This window comes from Hipposideros armiger, unplaced genomic scaffold, assembly GCF_001890085.2.
Source record: "Hipposideros armiger isolate ML-2016 unplaced genomic scaffold, ASM189008v1 scaffold_643, whole genome shotgun sequence".
In the NCBI taxonomy this organism is placed as follows: Eukaryota; Metazoa; Chordata; class Mammalia; order Chiroptera; family Hipposideridae; genus Hipposideros; species Hipposideros armiger.
In genome coordinates, this window is record NW_017731993.1 from 506,505 (window position 1) to 526,613 (window position 20,109).

At 37.8% G+C, this 20,109-nt stretch overlaps 1 protein-coding gene across 9 annotated transcripts in view; it reads left to right on the forward strand.

The window, feature by feature from the left end:
* MBNL2 (muscleblind like splicing regulator 2) overlaps positions 1 to 20,109 on the forward strand; it is a 154,321-nt gene that overhangs the window by 110,658 nt on the left and 23,554 nt on the right. For 2 of the 9 annotated variants that reach the window (XM_019625898.1, XM_019625899.1), the window contains exons 5-8: positions 2,409 to 2,672; positions 8,914 to 8,967; positions 9,597 to 9,750; positions 16,938 to 16,973. In XM_019625898.1, coding sequence (XP_019481443.1) covers positions 2,409 to 2,672; positions 8,914 to 8,967; positions 9,597 to 9,750; positions 16,938 to 16,973 — 508 coding nt within the window. Of the gene's footprint in view, positions 1 to 2,408; positions 2,673 to 8,913; positions 8,968 to 9,596; positions 9,751 to 16,937; positions 16,974 to 18,263; positions 18,359 to 20,109 lie in introns of all 9 variants that reach the window. The other 7 variants (XM_019625901.1, XM_019625905.1, XM_019625904.1 and 4 more) reach the window with 7 other exon arrangements.

Below are 20,109 nucleotides of genomic sequence, written 5' to 3' on the forward strand. Positions count from 1 at the left end.
CAAGTCAGGAGCCCAGCTGCCAGGGCAGTGGGGGACATTCAGGGGCAGGGTGGGAGTAAGTAGGACTATGACTACTGACCAACTGGTATGATCATATTTCAATATTTTAAGAACTAGTATGGCTGCTCTACAATGTTCCAGAATATCAGCCCTAATGGTGTTGTTGGTAAACGGGGGGAATTGGAAGCTGGGCAAATTTATTGATTGAGATCATTTCTTTCACTTAAATTCAAGTGTTCTATAAAAATCAAGAAAACAAGTATATGTATTTATAAAACATAATTCTTAAGTCACAAGTCAAGTCAACCCATCTGTACTTTACTGGGTAAAATATCCCTTTAATCAAAGTTAGAGGGTTCATCCATTTCTCTTAACTACTATATTCTGTGATATTTAATAGAGCCTTTTATATGGGTGTGTAAGGATTTTAATAGATTTTTTTCAAAGAGCCCCTTTAATTCCACTACCAAATAAAGTTGTTAGGTAATATATGTAGGGTGAGGATGTACACTGAGCTTTATGTTGGATCCTTCTAGAATGTTCTTTCAAATATGCATTTGTTTAAATATTTACCCAGTAAATCCTGAGGGCAATAAAACATTGCTGCCTAATATCAGCTTCAGTCCAGAGTATGTGGACCTCAAAATGAAAACACTGTAAACTAATCACTACTGTTTTGATCTAGCCTATCCGTATGAATGTTGAACAGGCCTTTCATGGGACTAGAAAAGTGTTTGGGGCTCCACCTGCTGGACCCATGGAGCTTTAGTGATTAGTGTGTGACTGTGATTTAGAAAACAAATTAAATCAGCTGCGTTGGGAACAAATCGTCCTTCCCGACAGGACTGGTGGACAAAGACATCTGTAAAAATGATTCACAATGACTTAAGCAAAGCAGCTTTCAATTCATTTCAAGTCAGGAATGAAGTCGGCTGCCCACAGAGCCCCTTGGTAGATGCTTAATGGATGGTCTACACCTCTGATGCAGTCTCAGATTGAAGTCATTCCATTTATAGAGGAAGGCTTACTCACAATTTGCTGGAACATCTTAGTAATTTTTATTTTGTACATTTCATCAACTAAAGATAGCATGTTGGCTAATATTCAAAATAAGAAGAAACAATTAACAATTTGGTGATTTATCCATTTACCCTTCAAACTTTCCCAAATAGTTTTGACTTTCACAAGGCTTGAGTGTCATGTCAGTGACCCTTCATGTAACGTCACTGGTGACCGAGGTGTGAACCACCACTTAACTATATCGACTTTGGCATTGGAGCCTAAAAAGAAAATAACTTAATATTTTTTCTAGTAATTCTTCCCTGCTAATGATATTTATAAATATAAGTATTATGTATATATGTCATTCAAGTTATTCCATGTTATCAATATTCAGGGCAGAATTAAGAATACTCTTTAAATTTTAAAGAAAACTTTCTTTATACAGGAAGCTCTTGATCCATCAGCATTCTCAGACCAAGAAGCATTCTATTTACTTGAGATTTCAGGATAACTAAGGATTAAGTAATAAAAAAGAAACAGTGACACGCCAACTCTTCAAACTCTATTCTATTTTCTTCCATTTATTTCTTTATCTCTTCCCTTATTTCTCTCCTTTTTATCTTTTCTTTATATTTTTATCTTTTGTGTGTGTGCTGTCAAAAATAATAATATAGAGACCTTAAATGAAAGTTTTGGTGTGATAGATATTGTAGTTCTTCTGATTTATTATGCTACGCATTAAGTTATGTTTGTAGAGCAGGGGAGACCTAGAGACCTAAATTGAACCCACTCCCATTTTGTATCCTCAGAGAGGAGGAACAAGTTTGTCATGTCCCCTGATTCTTTTTGGAGTTGTACAGCTATGACCTGGTGGCTTAAACTATGGTGAAATGATCCCTCCATGCAAAAAACCTACAGCATCCCAGAACTGTCAGGGTAAAAGATGTGCATATACATTGCTTTCCAAATTATATATATTTTTATTTATATATATATATATATAAAATCTCCAAATTATAATATATATTATATATATGTATGTACATATATGTGTGTATGTATGTATATATATCCCAGAGACAGTGGAGGCCTTGTTGATCTTTCTTTGTTACTTTAGCTAAACTGCAGATTTGGACTTATTTTCTCATTATAGAGTCTCACCCCCAAAAAGAGGGAGAAGCAAAACTCAAAATAGTGTTTGTCAGATATTCTGGTTACTTGAGTTCTGAATAATCAAATTTTTATTGTAAATGACACAAAAGCCAACATTAAAAGAAAAAAGGGGGAAAAAAGCATTTGTTGAAAATAAACAAAAAACATAAATGGCTGCGCTTGCAGAGGTCGAGTTTTCGGCGGCCATCAGGCTTTCTTCTGCATTGTCTGCTCTTGTTCCCTGTGTGTCCTAGGTATGCAGGGAGTTCCAGAGAGGCAACTGTGCCCGGGGAGAGACCGACTGCCGCTTTGCACACCCCGCAGACAGCACCATGATCGACACAAATGACAACACCGTAACCGTTTGTATGGATTACATAAAGGGGCGTTGCATGAGGGAGAAATGCAAATATTTTCACCCTCCTGCACACTTGCAGGCCAAAATCAAAGCTGCGCAGCACCAAGCCAACCAAGCCGCGGTGGCCGCCCAGGCAGCCGCGGCCGCGGCCACAGTCATGGTAAGTGGGGCACGCCCGCCGCGCACCTTCCTCCGCTCCGGGGGCCCCGGAGTTCCGCCGGGCGCGGAGGCGGCGGCTCCCAACCGCTGAGATTTAGACGCTCTCCCAAACAGTTGAGAAATAGGGAAGGCTGCTATTCCTGCTGCTCCGCTGCCTAAGTTCTGTTGTTGTTTTCCCCTTTTTTGTTTTGTTTTCGCCCTCCTTCCCTTCTTCAGCACAATAAGTAAATCCCTCAGGCACAGGAAACCAAAGGTCATGTGCTGGCGCCCTTCCCCAGGTCCGGTTCTGCTCTGAGACTGGACTGTAACCCGCGTGGGTTCTTCCTCAGAGCCGAGCTCAGGGGGCCTAGTAATGAGCAGGAAGGTGCGCACCAGAGCTCAAAAGAATGGAAAATAAAGCTGGAGTACTGCACCTGAGCAATACTCGCAGACAGCAGCCCTCCAGAGAGCAGCCCTTGGAGGAGAAAAGCGAGCAACAGGTGATCAGTGACTGGCTCTTCCCTAGTCCTATTTTTGTTTTCCTGTCTTCTTTTACTTATCACCAGGGCGATGCTTCAAACTTTCTCTCTCAAAATGAAATTTTATGCAGAACATCAAGTCATGAAACATGAAAATAGAGCTATACTGGCTGGTGTTAAAAGAAAAAAAAAAAAAAAAGCCTGTAACCCAGCTTCCAGTGCCTGTGTCATTGTACTGTCCCTTAGAAGCCAGCAGCAGCCACATCATCATCACTTGAGAGCCTGTCACAGGTCCAGACTTGCAAGGACCCACCCCAGACCTTTGGAATTAGAATTCAAATTCTAAAATATCCCCAGATGTTTTGTATGCATATTAACATTTGAGAAGCAGCTGCCTAGAACACCATTTCTCAGATGTGGCTCTGTTTTGAAATTACCTGAAGGACTTTGAAAGGCTCTAACATTGGTCCCTTCCCTCAAAGTTTCTTATTTAACTGGTCTGGGTGTGGCCTGGGCAGTGGCCTTTATTTTTTGAAGCTGATTCCAATATGCAACGATGTTTGAGAACAACTGCACTAAGTCGTAGAAGTTTCTAATTAATTTGTTTTAATGTGAGCTCTCTGGCTTATCAGAAGTCTATTTGAATATATGATAGGCACTGTACATTCATTCATTTATTCAAAGCATTTAATGAGCATTGCCATGCATCTACCACTTTCTCGGTATAATAAATAAATTGGGCAGGCTTCCATGCCTTTGAGGCACATGAAGTTTAGTAAGTAAGAGTAACAGTGCTCCTCAGTGACATGATGGAAATGTATACTAGGGTCTGGGGCGGGGGAGGGGCATGGGAGACTCAGTGGCCAGCCCTCCCTTGGAAAAGACAGATAAGGCTTTCAAGATGAAAGGTAGACTTGAAAACGTTATGTTCAAACTAGTGACCGCCAATGTATGTTCATACATTGATAAGTGATCAAAACACAAGGATAGCCATTATACAAACAAGTTCATATTATTCAACATTCTTTCCACAAATGTTTATAAAGGCCTGGCCCGGTGATAAGCGACAGGGATACAGAGGACAAAGCCCAGAGCCTGCCCTTACGCGATCGCCACTTAGTATGGTGTGTGTCGTAACACATACCTTTCCAACTGAGCTGATGCCCAAGCATCTTCAGCACTGGGTCCTTCATCTCTCTCACTGTTGCTTCTCAGAGTCCCTGTCCCTTCAGTGCTCTTGCCTCATGTTCTTTTCATTCTTATGTCACCGGACATAACAGTGATTTTGAATGTGTGAGTTTCTATATACGTGGGGATGTATGCATCCAACATAAGAAAGTGGGTCAATATAGAGAAATTCTCCTTTTTTGATTCCAGTAAAAGAATGGCTTTCAAAACTGATGATAATTGGGAATGGGATGGGGTGAGGTGAAGGGGAGATGAGAGTAAATTGGTTACTTAATGCTGGTGGAGACAGAATTCTTTTAGAGAGCAAATGAGGTCTTCTATACATTCCTCTGGTGTGGACTCCATCTTACCAGCCACTTAGTGAAGATCTCATCCTATGAGAAGTAATTTTTCTTCATTGTAATGATTCTTTAAGCCAGCCCTAATTTATCCTAACTAGTATGAGGATTGCTGGGCACAAAGAACACATTTTTCCATTGACCTCATAAATCATCACTAGGTATCAAGGATATCCCCAAGGCTAGTCAGGACTCAGGTTGCAAGAGACAAAAACCCAACTGAAGTCATTTAAATAAACGAGTTGGACTTGACTAGATCATGTAGTGTCCTCCAAAGAGAGTAGAGGTAAAATAGGGCTCAGGGGAGCCTGGCTCCAGAAACTTGAAAGCCAGTGGGCAACTCTCTTTGTTCTCTTTTCTGCTGCTTTTGGTATATCAGCTCCGTTCTCCAAGACCAGCTTCTCCATACAACACTGACCATGGCTTTGGAGACCTATCAGGACACATTCTTACATCTTTGAAGGAACAATGCACCTACTATATGTCAATTTTAGACGACCTGGGTTGATGGGGATGGGAAGAGATGGCCATGTACACAAACAGCTCATTCTTCAGCCTGATATCTTTAAATCAAGAACCGTCCTCTCCTCTGAGCCGTTCTGTGCATTTTCACATCATCCTCAGCAAGCGGCATGGAGGTTACTGCAGTGGATGTCAGTATGTGTAGTTACCATAGTTTCCTGGATTGTTACACTGTGCCCAAATTTGGAGTTCTGATATTTCAGGGGATCTTGCAGCATCGTCAAAGACAACCCGAAGGAATGCAGTTTCAGAACAAAAGCCAGCTTCTTTCTGACAATGACATGAAAATTACTGAATCTGTCATGTCTTTTTAATTGAAGTGAGAGGCTCATCTGAAACCAGCCTAGGTGCACTTGAATAAAGTCAAAGTATTCTTACTCGAGTAGCACGATTCTTCAGGACTGAAGAAAAACTATTTATTTTATTTCATTATTTAAAAGAACAAATGGAGTAATGATCGCAGTCAGAGATATTAATATCCCATTCACCTGCGTTTCACATCTGAACACAAAAAATTTCCATAGTGCAATTTTTATTATTGTCCAGGGATTTCCCCTTCTTTTGAGTAATTGGACCCTGAAAATGAATTTAAAGCTTTCATTCCAGAAAAAGAGACATTTATTTCCTTTAGAGCCTTACTTTTTTTTTTTTTACAATACCTCTTAAAGCATAAGCATCATCTTCACCAGAATTTTTAAAACGTGAAAATAAGCCAGACAGAGCTTCTCTTGGGTAATTTTAACACAAAGCGTATGCCATCTTAAATCAAGCAGTCTTTTTCTTCACACAGACAAAAATGGAGCTATACAAGGAGATACCTACCTATTTTGTACAACATGTACAGGAACTTTAAATCCCATCCTACTTGTCCACATCCTTTTCTCCCACGTTAAAGTGAAGGCTCAGATTATTGTTGTCAGGGTTTCCTGACTCCTCAGATGTGGTCTTTGCCTGTAACACCTGGCATGGACTCTTGGTTTGCTTGTCTCAACCCACTGTTGGATGGTTCCTTGATCCAGAAAAACCCGGCTGTATGCATGCAAGCTAGAGAAGGCCCAGAAGGGGCAGAGGATGAAAAATGTTGGTACGGCTAGCAACATTGAATGCCAAGTGTCTGGCACATAGTAGGAGCTCAATTAAAGAGAACCTCTTTCTCTGCATAGGTGCCTAAAGAAGTGCCCAAGATACACTGGGCTTGGTGATCTCTAAACTCTGTTCTAAGCCTGAAGCTCTTTCACTATAGGTAAACGTAGGCCAGCAGTCACATAATAACCTCTAAAGCAGAACATTTGTGTACTACAACTCTGTCTTATAAGACAATTATTCTTCCATACAGATTTTTTAATACATTCTAATCTACATGTGCCTCGAAGTGTGAGGTGTGTGAGATATTAATATGTATGCTCAACCCTCCAAGACCTTAGTGGTTCCTTCAAAAGACAAGATATTTGCACCGAGTAAAGGATAACCCACAACGTGGAGTGGTAGAAAGGGGGATGCTGTCACTGTCCAGTCAGTTTAGAGCTCTCAGTTTCTTTACATTCCTAGATTATTATAATTTCTATGAAAATTAAGTTTCAGAAAACTAAGATCAGAAAAAAGAGAACATTAACCTTCCAGCTGATTATCCTCAGGAGAAATATTTCATATTTCTTTTTCTACTTGGAGACTTCATTAAATGATCCTTTGTTAAATCAAAAATTTGCTCATAAATACCAGCGTTTGGAGACATAATTACTCTTCTAGTTAGCATATCAGAAAAGATCAACCCCATAGTAGATTTGTTCTGTCGCTCCCAAGGACTGCAAAAGTGAAGGGAAGAATGGAGGCCAAAATAATTTGGCATTCAACCATCCAATTCATGTTCTCAGTGCACTCTATGAGTTCAGGCTATGTGGCCATACATTAATTTAAACTAAAGAAAATGCATTATTTAGCAATATAAAACTATACAGGAATGAAAGATTTTAAATGAAAGCGGTGTCATGGAAGTTACATTATGGCCGACTTGCATTTGAGAAAAGAACCACCAGTATAAAGAAGCTTTCTTATGGAGCTTGCTGGTTTATAAAAATGTTCACAATTCTAGTTTCAGAACAATGATTTCATAGTACTTGATAGCCTCTGTCAAGACTGCCGAACAAAAGATTTTCTCCGTTGGCCACTCATAATCTCTTCTCACCTATAGTTCTTTTCCACTTTATTTCTAGTCCTCCCCCCCACCCCACCCCACAGCTCTTCTACAGAATGATCTATCATTTCTATACTTTTAATCCTGACTCATCAAATGATGACGAACAACGCTTTATTTCCTAAGGAAAATATAATTTATTGTTTTCCATTTTGAGGGCTTAGTACTATTCCCATTTTATTTCAAATGCCATAGTTTTCATTCAGAACTTCAGAATATAACATTTTGCATTTATTATATAAACCTTAGGGGTTTACATATTGTGCTAAACATAAAGAGGGTATTTCATTTTTTATTTGCATTGGAGCTATTCCTTCAAATTTCTTTATTTTCACAGAATTTCATCATAGAAATTTTAGATCTTTTACATAGGAAAATTTTTCCATTGGTCTAAATCAATCAATATTTGTTATTATTTCAGCTGTTTAAATGAAACTACCAGTCCAAAAAGTATGATTATAAGTTAAAGATATTATTTTACTTCTAATATTTCAAGAAGTTCTTTGCTATTTTTTAGTTGTTTGCTATTTTTAGCTATTGTATTTATTCAAGTCAAGAGTTCCACATCTCATTAACTGGGTTGGTCACTGATCATAGATAGCTCAAAGTACAAGTAGAATTATTAAATATAAATTATTTTGATACCTGAGGACACTAAATACCTTTCAAAAGGGTATTTTCTTAGTGTAATCCGGTAAGTTGTTGAGATAAATTGAATTATAATTTCAAATGTACTGGAAAACATAGAATGGATGATAAGTTAGTCATTAGAAACAGTACGATGGAATAAAAGTGGGAAATTGGAGAAACTTAGTATTCAAATTAAAAACTTGTTAGGTTTGGAAACTTATTCCACATTGCCAGATCCATGCTAGCAGAGTGAAGAGAAAAATTGAGACAATTATCCACGATTCAGACAAAAAATTAAGATCCAAACCCAAACAGTTTTGCCTAAGTAATCTTGTGTTTGAATATTTTTTTGCCTGAATTTTTTGTCTCAGTTTGCCGCTTCATTTTGTTAGGCTAGATCTTCATTAAAAATTATTTTTATACAAGTTAAAGATATTATCTTTTTTTTTACTTGGATATTATATACTTAGTTCACTGATTATTTTATATTTGAAAACTAACTTATCAGAAGTTCTTCAATCCTATGGCCCTCAAAAGTTTTCCATTTTTTTCTGAAGCAATATAAAAAATGCTTATGGTGTGTATGCAAGCTGCTGTTTTAATTAACTTTCCTGAATTTCAAACATCTATATTTTACTCTCTTATATGCTTTTAACTAAGGTATAGTAGATGCATTTTTGCTTCAATACTAATTTAAGGTGTAATATTCATTTCTTTAGAGAACATTTTTGTTGTTGTGCATGCCTAGTGTTTTGTACGTTGTATATTGCATTCAGAATATTTTTTTCCTTCTCACCTATCCACAATGCAATGCCGTTCCCATGATGCACCTCTGCTTGCTGTTTACCTGTATGTTAATTCGCTTGAATCCCATTGGCCCACTGCCATCATGTGCTCGCTGCCTGTTATTAAAAGACTCAGTCGACTGCCAAAGCAATGAAGCGACCTCTCGAAGCATCTGTAGACCTGGTACTTTGACCTTTCACCTTTCGCTTTGCATGTAGCTTTTCAGAGAACCATCTGAGATATGTATTACTTGTAAAATATTGGTTGCAAACAATTATTATTATTAAGTAATAAAAAAATTCAATAAGGTGTTTAGCCATCTCATTTTCATATATAATATGTGAAATAAATTAATCCTAACAAATTTTAATACCTTTTCCAAAAGAGTGAAGCAAATTTAAATTACTTGGCTCAGAAAATGCTCATTATAATTCTTATTAACCTTTAAATTCAAGAAATAGTCATTTAGTTAAAGAAAATAATAGGTATTAGTAATAACACAAATGCTTCTTTTCCCCCTTAGAATAGTTTTACTCATTTTAAAAGCTGAAGCCATTTTTTTGTTGTTGTTGCTTGATAGTTTTTCTTTTCCTTAGTTGAGATGCTACCATTTTGATTATAGAAATCATGCTTTCGCTCTCAATAACAAATTCTCACTCATTCGACATTGCCGCTGTTTAAAATAAGGTGCATGGCAGAGGCATCTCCTTAGCTGTCATTTTTAAAAGAATGTTGCAATTGATGATCTCTGTGGACACTGAAGGTGTGTTTACTTTGAGTTATACATATCGTATCCAATTCTTCACTTACAGGCCTTTCCACCTGGTGCTCTTCATCCTTTACCAAAGAGACAAGCACTTGAAAAAAGCAACGGTGCCAGCACGGTCTTTAATCCCAGCGTCTTGCACTACCAGCAGGCTCTAACCAGTGCACAGCTGCAGCAGCACACAGCGTTTATTCCAACAGGTATGTGCCCTGACAGTTCGAAGTCCGTGTCTGTGTGCCCTTCCAGTCATGTGCTTTCTTCTCATTCCTTTAAGCTGTTTGGTGGCATCTAGTTTGCTTTCAAAGGTACAATAAATATAGCCTGAAACTCATTGTCCTAGCTATCTAGATATATATATGTACCTTGCTTGGAATGATAGCTAAAGACTGTTAGGATTCTAAAGCCAAATATTTTATAGCATTAAGGGACCGCTTGAACCTATGAGAAGCAAACAGCAGTTAGGTCTTTTGGTTTCTTATATTTACACATGCTGTGTAAAATTCTTTATGTAAATAAGTCCTTTTATGTGTGACAATTGAAATTTGTCATTAACCGTGTATGACCTAAAAATAGCAATTCCCATAAATACTAACCTTTTTTTTCTATTCTTATTCAGAGCACTAAAAAAGTGAGGCTATTCAAATTAAAGCAATCTTCAACTCATATTTTTACATTCATTCTATCTCTGTTGCCATCCTTCTCAACTTCCACCAAGTTCACACATATAGCGAGCTCGTATCCTTGGTTTCTAAGTCAATGTCTGATAATATCAGTTACTAAGGTGTATTAACTCTCTCATTCCACTAAGAGATAAATTATGTTAATCATATAATCTTGAAGTTTAAAGGATTCTTAGTGATCTCCTCATCCAGTTGATTGTTTTACAGATGAGAAAACTGAGGCCCCCTAAATGTGAAGTAACTTCCCAAGGTGGCACAACTAATGAGAAAAACACCCAGAACCTAGTTTCCCTGTGACCACTCTAATTTGTATGACATGACACAACCCGGGCCTCCATATGTGGAGGCCACAGAGCTCTTCTTTAGAGCTTGGCATAAAACATCAAATAAAAAGTGAAAACAAAGTACAATTCATTTTAACCCTCCTCCGTTTCTTACCCACCTCCCTGACCATAGACCTACATACACCGTGTACAGACACAAGGAGTCACCATAAATTGACTGTGGTCTTCACCTTTAGTCCGTGTTAGAAACAGATAATATTCTCAAAATAAACAAAATTTGCTAGAGTGTCAGAAAAATGCAAGAGAACCAGAAAGTAACTTAGGCCTTAGTGAGAACACTGTCCATTGTATTCTTAGTTTCAAAGTCAAAATTTTCATCCCAGGATAGTGACTTAAAGGTAAATATAGATGAATAATTATTTTTATCATAAAGAGCTTATTGATCCTAATTCACATGGTTGTACTTTTTTGGGTTTGTTATCCATTTCCTTAATCTCATAGCATATTAGGAGTAAACATAGGAGGGAGTTGAATAAATATTTCTATGGTATTCTTTGTCTGAAATCTATACTTTGAAATGAATTATTAACCTGTTAACAATATTTATTATAGTAAAAATATAAATTACATGAGTAAAATGGCTCTTAGTATTTAGTTTTCCTGTTTTAGTTCTGCTGTACTCTTAAAATAGACTCATAGACCTGTAAAGTCAATCTCTAAGTCAGTACTTATTGGGGCTTCACTGTTGTCCTGTTACAACCTTAATTAGTGACATTTCAGTGCAGTTGTAGCACAGCAGTATTTGTACTTGTAATCCACTTGATATAACATGTTTGTAAAATAATTACTAGAAAGTATACTTACCTGGAGGTCCTGTGTGATTTCTACAAGTGCCTTATTTTATAGACCTCGTCACTAGATATTTTAAGAGAAAAAAAAAAAGAAACAGAGGAAGAATATACTGAGGGGAAAAACATAAACAGACAAGCCTGTTTTTGAAGACTGGGTGATAATGCCACTGCCATTTCCTGGGACTGGCTATGTAACCCTGGCGCTACACCACGCAAAAAGACTAAAGGCCCTCTTGGCTCATATTTAACACTTCAATAATGATTGATTTGTTAAATCACTGAAAGAATCCTCATTTGAAAATATTTCACGGGGGAACCATTTAAAGACTTCCAAAGCAAGAACCAATATCATCCCTTATGTAATGACTTGATTATTGATGAAATTCATTGTATTGAGGACCAATAGGCTGGACTGGCTGCTGTGGTTGTGCACTTCCGCCCTCTGCTGGATTCCTTAAGAACTGTTCACGTGTGTCCGGCAAACAGTGGGCTTTGGGAGCCGAAGAGTGGGTCCTAGCCCACTATTATTCTGTGAATTAGAAGTGTTTACATCTATAACGTGATATAAATATCATAGTGAACAAACACGTATCTCTCGTGCTCTGAAATGGTATTTCAACTTCTAAGACGTTTTCACATGTTGCTCAGATGATGAAAGAGAAAATAATTTTATTTCAAGGAAATTAGCATAACCGTCCCCCCACTTAAATCTACAGCAGAAATTTCAGTGTTTATTTTGGCTCTAGTTTTTATTTCAGGCTTTCTTTCTCAACAACATTTTCAACCTAATTTTAAAGTGATAATGATAATGATCACTCATTGCTAATCACTGTTGTTTTAAACCTCTGTAAATTAAGCGATGATGTTCAGAAATACCTTTTGTAACTTGGTAGATGGTGGGCCCATTATTTTTAAACTGACAGATTTTTATTTTTCCATAAATACTTTAATAATTTTCATAAATATGAAACACAAAGCATTTTATGTTCTCCCAGAGGTTACCTTTTATTGAAAGGTCATTCATAGTGAAGTCTTTGATGTGCTACTAAAATTGTCCCATTGATACAATGTGAATTTGGATTTTAGAAATTCTGCCTCCAGGCTGCGGAGATATTAATGTAAAATATTATGCAAAATATGGGATTCTTCTCCAAAACCATGCTAATATAATTATCACCCTGGTTGATGCCCTAGCACATTTGCAGTGGGTGGAAGTTTTCCTTTTTTTGTTAGGGATTATTTTAACCTAGTACTTATACTTTTTCTTCGCTATGTTAGGAAAGTGGCAAAACCACACACACTTATAAAAATAGCAGCATAATAGTTATTGGCATTTCCCTGACAGGTTTATTCTGAGTTATTGTAAGTGACATTCTCGCCTTATTCTTCAAGATAGTTCTGCCAGTAGCAGGCATAATTATTTGCATTTTGCAGATGGAAAAACTGAGGCTGTGTCTATGCTGCAAAGTGGAATGTATAAGTAATGGAATTATCTAGAGAATTCTGACTCATAGTTTCTAGAGTTGAAATATTTGTGCAGCTGAAGCAGGAAACATGTGAGAAGGCTGCTGTTGATAGAATCAGTGCTGTAGTGAAATGCTTCAGCTACTCAAAACCAAGACGACCCACCAACTCCCTCTTTGAGTTATTTCATTATATTGGAAAAATAGAATAAGTAGAACAGGAAAAGTGCTAGCACAAATGCCAGATATTGTCAGAAACCATTATGTTATTTAAGGTTGTCACAAACCTTTGTAAAAGATTTGTTAGTGTTTCATGGAAACTATATCTATGTAGAATCACAGCAAAATTTATGTATCCCATCCAATTCAGCAAACAGTTCTTGAACACATAATATGCTGTGGGTTCCAGAGCTAGTAATGGGACTACAAAGGACTCCAGAATCAGGCAATGGAAAGCGTTAAGGACTACCTGAGGATATGAGCAAAGCTACTTGAGAGTGAAGGAGATAGAGGTGTTGTGTTCAGCCATCAGCATGTGTAGCTGCTGGGTGACAAAAAGGTATGGAGAAAGACAGGCTTTCCAAAGAAGGAGATGTTTGCTTAGTGCTTTGTAAGGAAGATTTTACTAATGGAGAAGAGCATCCCAGGCAGTGGGGACAGCATGGGTTGGGTTGGGAAGAGTATATTTGAGGAATAGCAGATTATCTATGGTAGCTGTAGTATAAAGTACTTAAGCAACTGTATGTGGCGGGGGGATTGGAGTGGGGTGAAAAGGCAGAGACTGGAATCTGACATTGAGTAAGATATCCATCCATATATGGCAAAAGCTATGTGTTTCCAATATTTATATCACTTTTAGGCCACGTAGGGACTGAGGCTCATCAAAGTAATTTGGTTGAGTATTTCAGCCATATCCTGAACTGAAGCCAATGTGATATTTGCAATCCTAGCCCAGCATGGCTGTAGGAGCTGCTGTTGATGGTTTGCAAACCAATGACGCTCACATGCATGACACAGGAAAGCCCTCCAAGAAAGCCCCTCCGCATTGGAATGAAAAAGAATAGCATGGAATTTTTATAGGAATAACTTTGAACCCAGCCATGGTTGACTTTAAAATGAAATCATTTGCAAACTGGGTAGTTTAATAAATTTTAGGAACAAATTGCTCCCGCCACACTCTCACTAATGGCTGAGAACATGCATTCAACTGATTGACCACCTACTGTGTGCCCACAGACCTAGACAGACATGAACCCTACTCTCTTAGAGTGTACAATAGAAGAATAGAGATGGATCTTCCATAAATACCCATATAAATATATAATTACAATTTTTGATGAGTACTTTGAATGAAAAACATAAAGAGTTCAATAAGGTTAAAAGTAGAAAGCTGATTTAAATGGTGTGTGGAGGTAGGTAAAAGAACAATTCAACCATTTTCTAAAGATGTGACATGTACTTTTAGATCTTAAAGATGAAAAGAGTGGGGTAAAGATTATTCTAACCGAGGGGACAACTTGTAGGAAACCCAAAAGTAGGATAAAAGTGACGTGTTCAGTTCAAAGAAACCAAAGGCTAACCTGTCTGGATCATAGTAACGGGATGAGCTGGGCAGATCATCAGAGATGGGACCGTAGGTGGCCTTTATCCTAAAAGCAATGAGAAGGCAATGTGAACCATTTCCAGGAGAGAAGTGAATAGACCTGTATTTGGAAAGGTTTATTCCACCAACAGAGTAGAAAGAAAGGACTAAGTGGGGACAGCAATGGAAGCAGGAAGACCAGTTAGGACGTATTGCACAGCTGAGCCTAGAGATAAGGGTGATCAGGACTTGAGAAGTGGCAGGAGAGATGGACAAACAGACAAACAGAAGATGCATTCTATAAGCAAGATTGCTTTGGCTTATTGGTGAGGTGGGCCAGGGAATTTCATGAGGGAAAGTGATGTCAGGCATACCTTTCAGTTTCAGCTAGAGCTACTACATAGATAGTGATGTCCGCATTTCCTAAGGGGAGAAACGGATTCTGTGGGAAAGATCAATGTTTGGACGTGTTAAATTTGAGACACTATCAAACATCCAAGTTGAAAGGCCAGGTGAGCAGGTAGATAAAAGGACCTGGAGCTCAAAGAGAGATCCGGGCAGGATACATAAATTTGGTAGCCTTGAGGTCATAGACAGTATTTAGATCCTGGGTTGAACTATATCATGGATTGAATTATATGCCAGGAAAAAGTATAGAGTAGATGAGAAAGAACCAGAACTGAGTGCTGAAAAATTCCAGCATATAGAGATATAGTTGTGTGTGTATATGTGTGTGTGTGTGTGTGTGTGTGTGTGTGTGTGTGTGTGTGTGTTCAGAAAATACAAGAAAAAGAGTAATTTGTTATGGACAGAGTGGCCAAGTGGCTAAATGTTACCAAAGCTCAGGAAGTTAGGTAAAGATGTAAGAGCTTCTACTGAATGCAGAAATATGGAGTTCTTTGGTGAAATTAGCAGTTTGAGTGAAGAAGTCAAAATGAAAGCCAAATTGGAGAGAATTGAAGAATAAATGGGAGCAAAGAAGTGAAAATGTATGTCTAAGTAACCTTCAGGAAATTTGATTGAGAAGATTAGAAAGATAGGGCTGGAGAAAGCGTGTCGTGAACAGGATTTTGAGTCATTGTGTGTGTGTGTGTGTGTGTGTGTGTGTGTGTGTGTGTGTGTGTGTTAAGTTGGCTATATTAGCACAGGTTTGCTGAAGAATCCAGTAGTAGCCCAGTTAAATAGCCTCTTTACTTGACTAGTTCATCTTAACCTGATCAAGATATACATCAGGCAAAGAGTCTCCGTCAGGTGTGAACAGTAGAGCCGAGAGAACAAAGACCTACACATCTCAGATTCTTCATCTAGTACCTCAGAAGGCAGTTCTAAACCCTAAGTAGGTACACTTACATTCATTAAAAACTCTGGCACCCCCATGACACCCAATCTTCAGTTATGTAAATCCTTACATTACCTGATTTTCATTCTAACGAACTGAACCAAAAGTAGAATAATTCCTTTCAACACAGTTCCTTTTTCAGTCCTCCACAACAGTACATTAGTATTCATGGTCAGAGTTTTCTAATTCAAGTACATTAATAAGACCACCCAGATGTAAGGCAACTATTCCCAAGGAAGGGCTGAAATCCTCCCTCCATGCCTCCCACCTACCCACTTAGACATCAAGCTGAGATTTCCTAGGAATTTTGCAAAGATTCCTCTCAGGGAGCACCTAATAGCAAGCCATGACTAAAACCCCTAGCCCTGGTCCTTCCTCAGGCCTAGTTCTGCACTATTTTGCCTCTACAGTGTTTAGACCTTATTGCTAGGCACCACTCCTTTATCATAATGAGTCCAGTAGCACAAACTAGATCACACACACATCCAGGTCATTCTTTCACAGTAGCTTCAGCCTCCCTACATGGTAGGGCTTTCAGTAGTAATTAAGATGCACCTGACCTGCAAGCCTTTGATTTGGAGGATCCAGAGTCTTAATTACTGTTTTCATTATCATCTGGTTACTGACACGAAACATTTTACAACCAAACAAGCAAACTTTTAATGCAATAAGGTCGTTGTAATCCAGTGAAGATAAAACCTGACCTGGATTTAGGAATAGAATTCTATTTCTAGCCTTACCCTTGACTCAAAATACACATGACCTTGGAGTAGTTACCATGCCTCAGATTTTTCATCTGTAAAATATCTACTTCCTACCTTGGAGGATTAACTTGATAATGTCTGTAAAGTACTTTGAGGTCTTTAAGGAAGGACACTGCAGCATTATCACTGCTTTCTTATTAGATAGAAAAAATGACTATCACAGTCATTCTTATTAGAAACATGTTGATGTAAATGAATAGAAAGTGTGAAAAAGTAGCCTGAGTGAGCTTTGAATACTATTGGCTTAAAATTAATCAGATATATTTGTGTTAGTATTGAAAATGTGAATGACTCTAAAAGACTGTTACCTAACCCTACTTATTTCTGGTTGTGCTTCAATCTCACTTTGAATGTTAACTCTAAACCGCTAACCTGTTTCTTTCCCTTTATTCACTTTTTCCACCTACCATTGCATGACATGCAGGGTCAGTTTTGTGCATGACACCCGCTACCAGTATTGGTAGGTTTCAACCTTTTTTTATTTGTCTTTTATATTATGTACAATACCTTCACTTGCTTGAAATTTATTTCAGAGATGGTAGAAATGCATTAGGAAATGATAGACCTGAAGGTGTATTTGGCTTTAGAGTTACTATATAGGTTTTAAAAATGTACTTGTATGTTTAAGAAAGTGACCATTTTAATGTGACTAGAACAACCACTGTGTTAGAACAATCACGACAAAACATAAAACCACAAGCACGAGTCTGCTTTTTAATGATATGTATTTTGTTCTATTTATAGTCTATATGGCTTAGCATAAGGGAAAAAAGCTTACTTGATCAGAGAGGCAGGCTAATTTCATCAGTGTTTTAAAGTTTCATAGTGGTGTGCCTTTATCTCCTCTTTGCTGTGTGTTAGAATTATCAGAGTTTCCCAGAAGTATTTTTTTTTAATTATAAATGGATGTATTTTGAAAACAAATATCTGACCTGCCTTTCTTATTATCCTTTTTAATGATAAATGTTGACTTATTTGTGATGATTATTTATACCTTAGCGTTCCCTAGATGTTAACTTTTAATAGTATATCGTTATCCCCATACATTCCAAATACCTTGGTATATAAGTCTGTCTTTAAGACATATGAATTAGTTCCACTTAGAGTAAAGAAAAAGAAACATCGGCAAAATTTGCCTGGCTATTTCACAATAACTGTGTTAGAACTGACATCAAGGCTATGATTTTTGCTCCACTGTTTATTAACCCAAATAAACTACAATCCCCAGTAATTCCAGTTCAAACCAGCAATCCCAAATTGACAAACGAAATTCAATTTAACCACAATAAATTGTAAAAAGTATCCTATCTCAAATTAGGCCTACATTTTGAGCCTTTGATGTTTTAGATTATGATTAAAAATGAATATCATATACTCTTACTTAACTGGACATTACATTTCATATTTTTAGAAGCAACCATTATTATAGACACTGTAGACTCTGAATTGGGAATGACCTATTGTTAGAAGTAAAATGTTTGTAAATACATCAACCAAAGTAATCTGCTTTGGCCTTTCTGGGAATCACTGATTATGTTTTAAAACTTCCTTTAATTGTACTTGTAATAAGCTATTTTCCCTTTTTTATTTCTCTCCCATGCTTCCTTGCTTTGCATTGTGATTGCATGCCATCTGCTGGTTTAACCCATGATGGCTTGCTGCTCTGATATTCACCATGCCAAAATACCACTTCTATTACCATAATGCTACACCCTCCTGTTCATTGCTCCCATGGTTCCCCTCCTGAAAGTACCCATGATGCACAGCGCTACGTCAGCCACTGTCTCTGCAGCAACAACTCCTGCAACAAGTGTCCCCTTCGCAGCAACAGCCACAGCCAATCAGGTTTGCTCCTTTTAAAGCTTTCTTTCACAAATCCCAAACTCTAAATGAGTGCTGATATTTAAAAAAAAAATTCTCGGTGAGAATTTTTTTTTCATGTTTATCCATCAAATTTTATTTTTTTAATTAGTTTATAGCAAGCATTTATGGACAGGTTGCACTTATTTAGAGTTAACATTTACTGCAAATAATGATGTAGCTATGTTTTGTGTTGCACTGTTTGTTTTCGTACCTAATATTGTGTAATTAACCTGACAGGCTTAAATTCCTTTTAGTACAGCATTACGTATCCAGTGGTTTGTGAATTGCCACAGAGAAATTACAAAAGCTTGCCCATGGGTGCTTCGAACCTGGCTAATTTTGATTCAGTTCATTCAGACCCTGTCATCTGTTGTGGAGGAAAACAAAATCTCCTCTTAGAAAAGTCTCCCCTTTTTCTTTAGTATCAAATTTGAGGTCTGAATGATTCTTGTTAACATTTCACCTTGATCATACGTGTTTCCAGACTCACTTGGTTCCCACTTTACAATCTGTTCAGATACTGGCCTAAGAGCCAAACCTAGATGTTAACTTTTAATAGCATATAGGCACTGCGTTCACAAAGGCTGGATATAACTGATTAGGGACGTTTAACTCTGTTGGTTTAATGCATGTGCCGATAAAACCATGGATGTACTATTTCTCAGTGAGGGCCAGTTGGCTGTTTCCCACTTTGTAGTCACAGGCTGACTGTAACCCTAACCCCAGCCAACCAACTTGCAAACGTGCTCCTGGTTTGGAAATGCGCATGAGGATGAGTGAGCATAACTCTTCCCTCGCCTAGAAAAACACTTTATTGCGCATGCCCTCCCTTCATAGAAGAGCAATTTTAGTTTTGTTTTTAGCTTAGTTTTTTTGTTTGTTTGTATTGTTTTGTTTTAGGTAAAATCGACTGTACTGATAAAAGATGAAAAGAGATCTAGGAGTAAGCTGAAGGGACTGTCCGAGATAATGAGAGAAATTGCAAGAAGTTGTATCAGGGCATAAACAGTAGATTCCAAAATGAATGCTGCAGGTAGTAAGGGCTGATTTACACTTCTTTTCATGTTCAAGTGAATAAGCGATCCCAGTGCTTTAGGTCTCATCGCTAAAACGATACGTGTTCATGCGCTTGAATAAAGGAATAAAAGTAAAATCCATGACAGCTCTTACTGTGCCCTCCAAATTGTGATAAAGCAGGCAAGAGTGAGGGAGGAAGGAGAGGCCAAGTGGGCACTCAGAGGCAAATATAAACCATTGGCAATTCTTCATCTCTTTATTCACCGCCTCAAAAATGCCAGCTTACCTCTAAGGAAAACCCAACTCAGCATCAAAATAGATACAACGAAGAACAGCAACTAAGTTTCTTTTTTTTTTTAAGCTGAGCCATCCTGCTACCTATTGGCAGCTTAGCGGCAGCTCAGCTCCGGCAGGGCATCAAACTGCTGTTGCTCAGAGCTCACACTCTTGAGTGAGCTCTTAACCAACTGAGCCACTCGGCTGGCCCCGCAACTAAGTTTCTTATCTGGAAATTTTTTTCTTTTTTTTTTAATGATGGGATGGGAGAAGGGAGAGACAGTTTGCATCCTTCTATTAATTAGGTTCAAAGCACCTCTTTTCACTTGTTCATTCTTAATAGGAAAGTTAGGTATCTGTTTCTTTTATTTGTAAGTGCTGCCTTCTCAAACCATGTTTTTGTGATTTTTGACAGAATTTTTGTTACAAAGTCCCTTCAT